At 41.4% G+C, this 2479-nt stretch overlaps 1 protein-coding gene across 1 annotated transcript; it reads left to right on the top strand.

Annotated features, from left to right (window-relative positions):
- Window positions 1-1163: 1163 nt before the first annotated feature.
- On the top strand, window positions 1164-1949 carry LOC121757537 (secreted RxLR effector protein 161-like). Its single transcript, XM_042153065.1, has 2 exons — window positions 1164-1389; window positions 1486-1949. Exons 1-2 carry the CDS (start codon window positions 1164-1166, stop codon window positions 1947-1949), a joined length of 690 nt encoding a protein of 229 aa, XP_042008999.1.
- The last annotated feature ends 530 nt before the right edge of the window (window positions 1950-2479 follow it).

Here is a 2479-nt window from a genome sequence, read left to right as displayed (position 1 = left end):
GACGATGGCTTGGAGTACCCATCATCTGAGTTTAACAGTTTCCGCAAACTAGAGGGAATTCAAAGGCATAGGACTGCCCAAAGAAATCCTCAAAAAAATAGCATTGCAGAAAGTATGAATAGGACTATTATGGAGAGAGTAATATGTATGCTCCTAGCCTCTGGTGTTGATAAAAAATTCTGGGGTGAAGCAGTCTCAACAACAACCTACCTGATCAACAGAAGTCCCTCATCTGCAATTGATTTTGATGTACCGGAGACAAGGTGGAGTGGAGTTCTTCCTGACTACATTAGGCTCAAACCATTTGGTTGTTGGGCATATGCTCACATTAAGCAAGGGAAGTTGGATTCAAGAGCACAGAGGTGCATATTTCTGCACTATCAACCTGGCTGCAAAGCCTACAGGCTATGGTGTACTGAGAGTAGAAATGAGAAACTGTTAGTCAGCAGGGATGTAAATTTCAATGAGAAGTTGATGCCTTGTGTTAACAAGGATAGTATATTTGTTGAGGTGGAGTCACCAAGCAATGGTACTCAAGTATAAGATAAAGCAGTTGAGATTCCAGAAGCTGAGAGAGGCCCAAGAGGGCAAACAAAATTCCTGTCAAATTTAGTGATTATGAGATGGCCTATTTTTCTCTATGTGTAGCTGAGACAATAGAATTTGATGAGTTAGCTAAATATGAAGAAGCAATGAAGGGAAAGAATGGAAACAGTGGCTGGAGGCCATGAAAGATGAGATTGAGTCTCTAATGAAAAACATGACCTGGGAATTGGTGGATAGGCAGAAAGTTGTTGGATGTAAATGGATTTTCAAAAAGAAAGTTGAAGTAGCATAGGAAATAAGATAAGATACAAAGCAAGGCTTGTTGCAAAGGGCTACTCACAGAAGGAAGGAATTGATTTCAATGAAGTTTTCTCCCATGTGGTCAAGCACACTTCCATTAGAATCCTATTGTCTGTGATCACACAAAGGGATTGGGAATTACATCAGTTGGATGTGAAGACAGCTTTTCTACATGGTGATTTGGAGGAAACAATATATATGGAGCAGCCTCTCGGGTTAGGTTCCTGGGCAAGAAAACAAGGTTTGTTTGTTGAAGAAAAGTTTATATGGATTGAAACAAAGTAGCCGTCAGTGGTATAAGACTTGATGCACATTTGATGAACATTGGTTTTGAGAAATCTGCCTATGATAGTTGTGTTTACATCAAGTCAGAGAATGGAAAAGCAGTGGCATACTTAGTCTTGTACGTTGATGATATGCTGGTGGGAGCTACAAACCTTGTAGAAATTGGCACTATAAAGCAAGAGCTCCAAAAGGAGTTTGAAATGAAAGACTTGGGGGAAGCTCAAGGGATACTAGGAATGGACATTCGCAGAGACAGAAGTAAAGGGGAATTATGGCTGATTCAGACTGATTGCTTGACAAAGTTGATTCAAAAGTTTTAGATGAAGAATTCTAAGAGTGTATCAATTCCTTTAGGACAACCTATTAAGCTATCACTCGAGCAGCTTCCCAAGACTGAGACTGAAAGGTTGGATGTGCAAGATATCCCTTATGCCAACATTATAGGAAGCACTATGTATTGTATGATATGCACAAGGCCTGACTTGGCACATGGGATAAGCGTAACCAGCAGATATATGAGAGAGTTTGGGAAAGATCAGTGGATGGCCTTGAAATGGATTCTGAGATACACTAGTGGAACTAAGAATATTGGGATCCTTTTCAAGCAACAAGAAAGCAGTGAAAATCCATTATTGGGGTATTGCGATTCGGATTATGCAACTAATCTGGATACAAGGAAGTCCCAAACCGGTTATATCTTCATGCTCAACAACAGTGCTGTTGGTTGGAAGTCGACACTGCAGTCTGTGGTCGCGTTGTCCACGACAGAGGCTAGTACATTACACTCACTGAAGCTATCAAGGAAGAAAAGTGGCTAAGAAATTCTTGGTGATTTCGGTGTTGAGCAAGATAAAGTAAGGGTGATGTGTGACAGTAGCAGCGCTATCTGCTTGTCAAAGCACCAGTTCTTCCACGAGAGAAGCAAGCATATTGACGTTCGGTTGCATTTCATCAGGGATGAGATAGCCAATGGTGAAGTAGAAGTGGTGAAAGTTGGGACAAAGGATAATGCGGCTGATGCATTAACTAAAACACTTCCAGTTTCTAAGCTAAGACATTGCTTGGAGCTAGTTAGTGTCTTATCTCATTAAGGTGGAGTTTTTGAAAGGAAATGGAGGATCAAGATTGATCGTCGTTGCGTGACCAAGGTGGAGATTGATTTGAGGTGGTCATGCAACGTAGGGTTCACACTCGGGTGCATGGGTGCACAAGTACACAGCTGCTCATTTGATTGAAGCTTCGGAGAGTCTGTTATAACCGAATGCGGTTGAGCTAAGGAGTGAGATATAGGTATCAACTCTTGGCTTGAAGAGGCAGCGAGCTACATGAAAAAGAGAGAAGAGAAGAG

This window comes from Salvia splendens, chromosome 12 (genome assembly GCF_004379255.2).
Source record: "Salvia splendens isolate huo1 chromosome 12, SspV2, whole genome shotgun sequence".
NCBI classification, from domain to species: Eukaryota; Viridiplantae; Streptophyta; class Magnoliopsida; order Lamiales; family Lamiaceae; genus Salvia; species Salvia splendens.
Note: the sequence above shows the minus strand (reverse complement) of the source record. Positions and strands in the feature narration are given on the sequence as shown.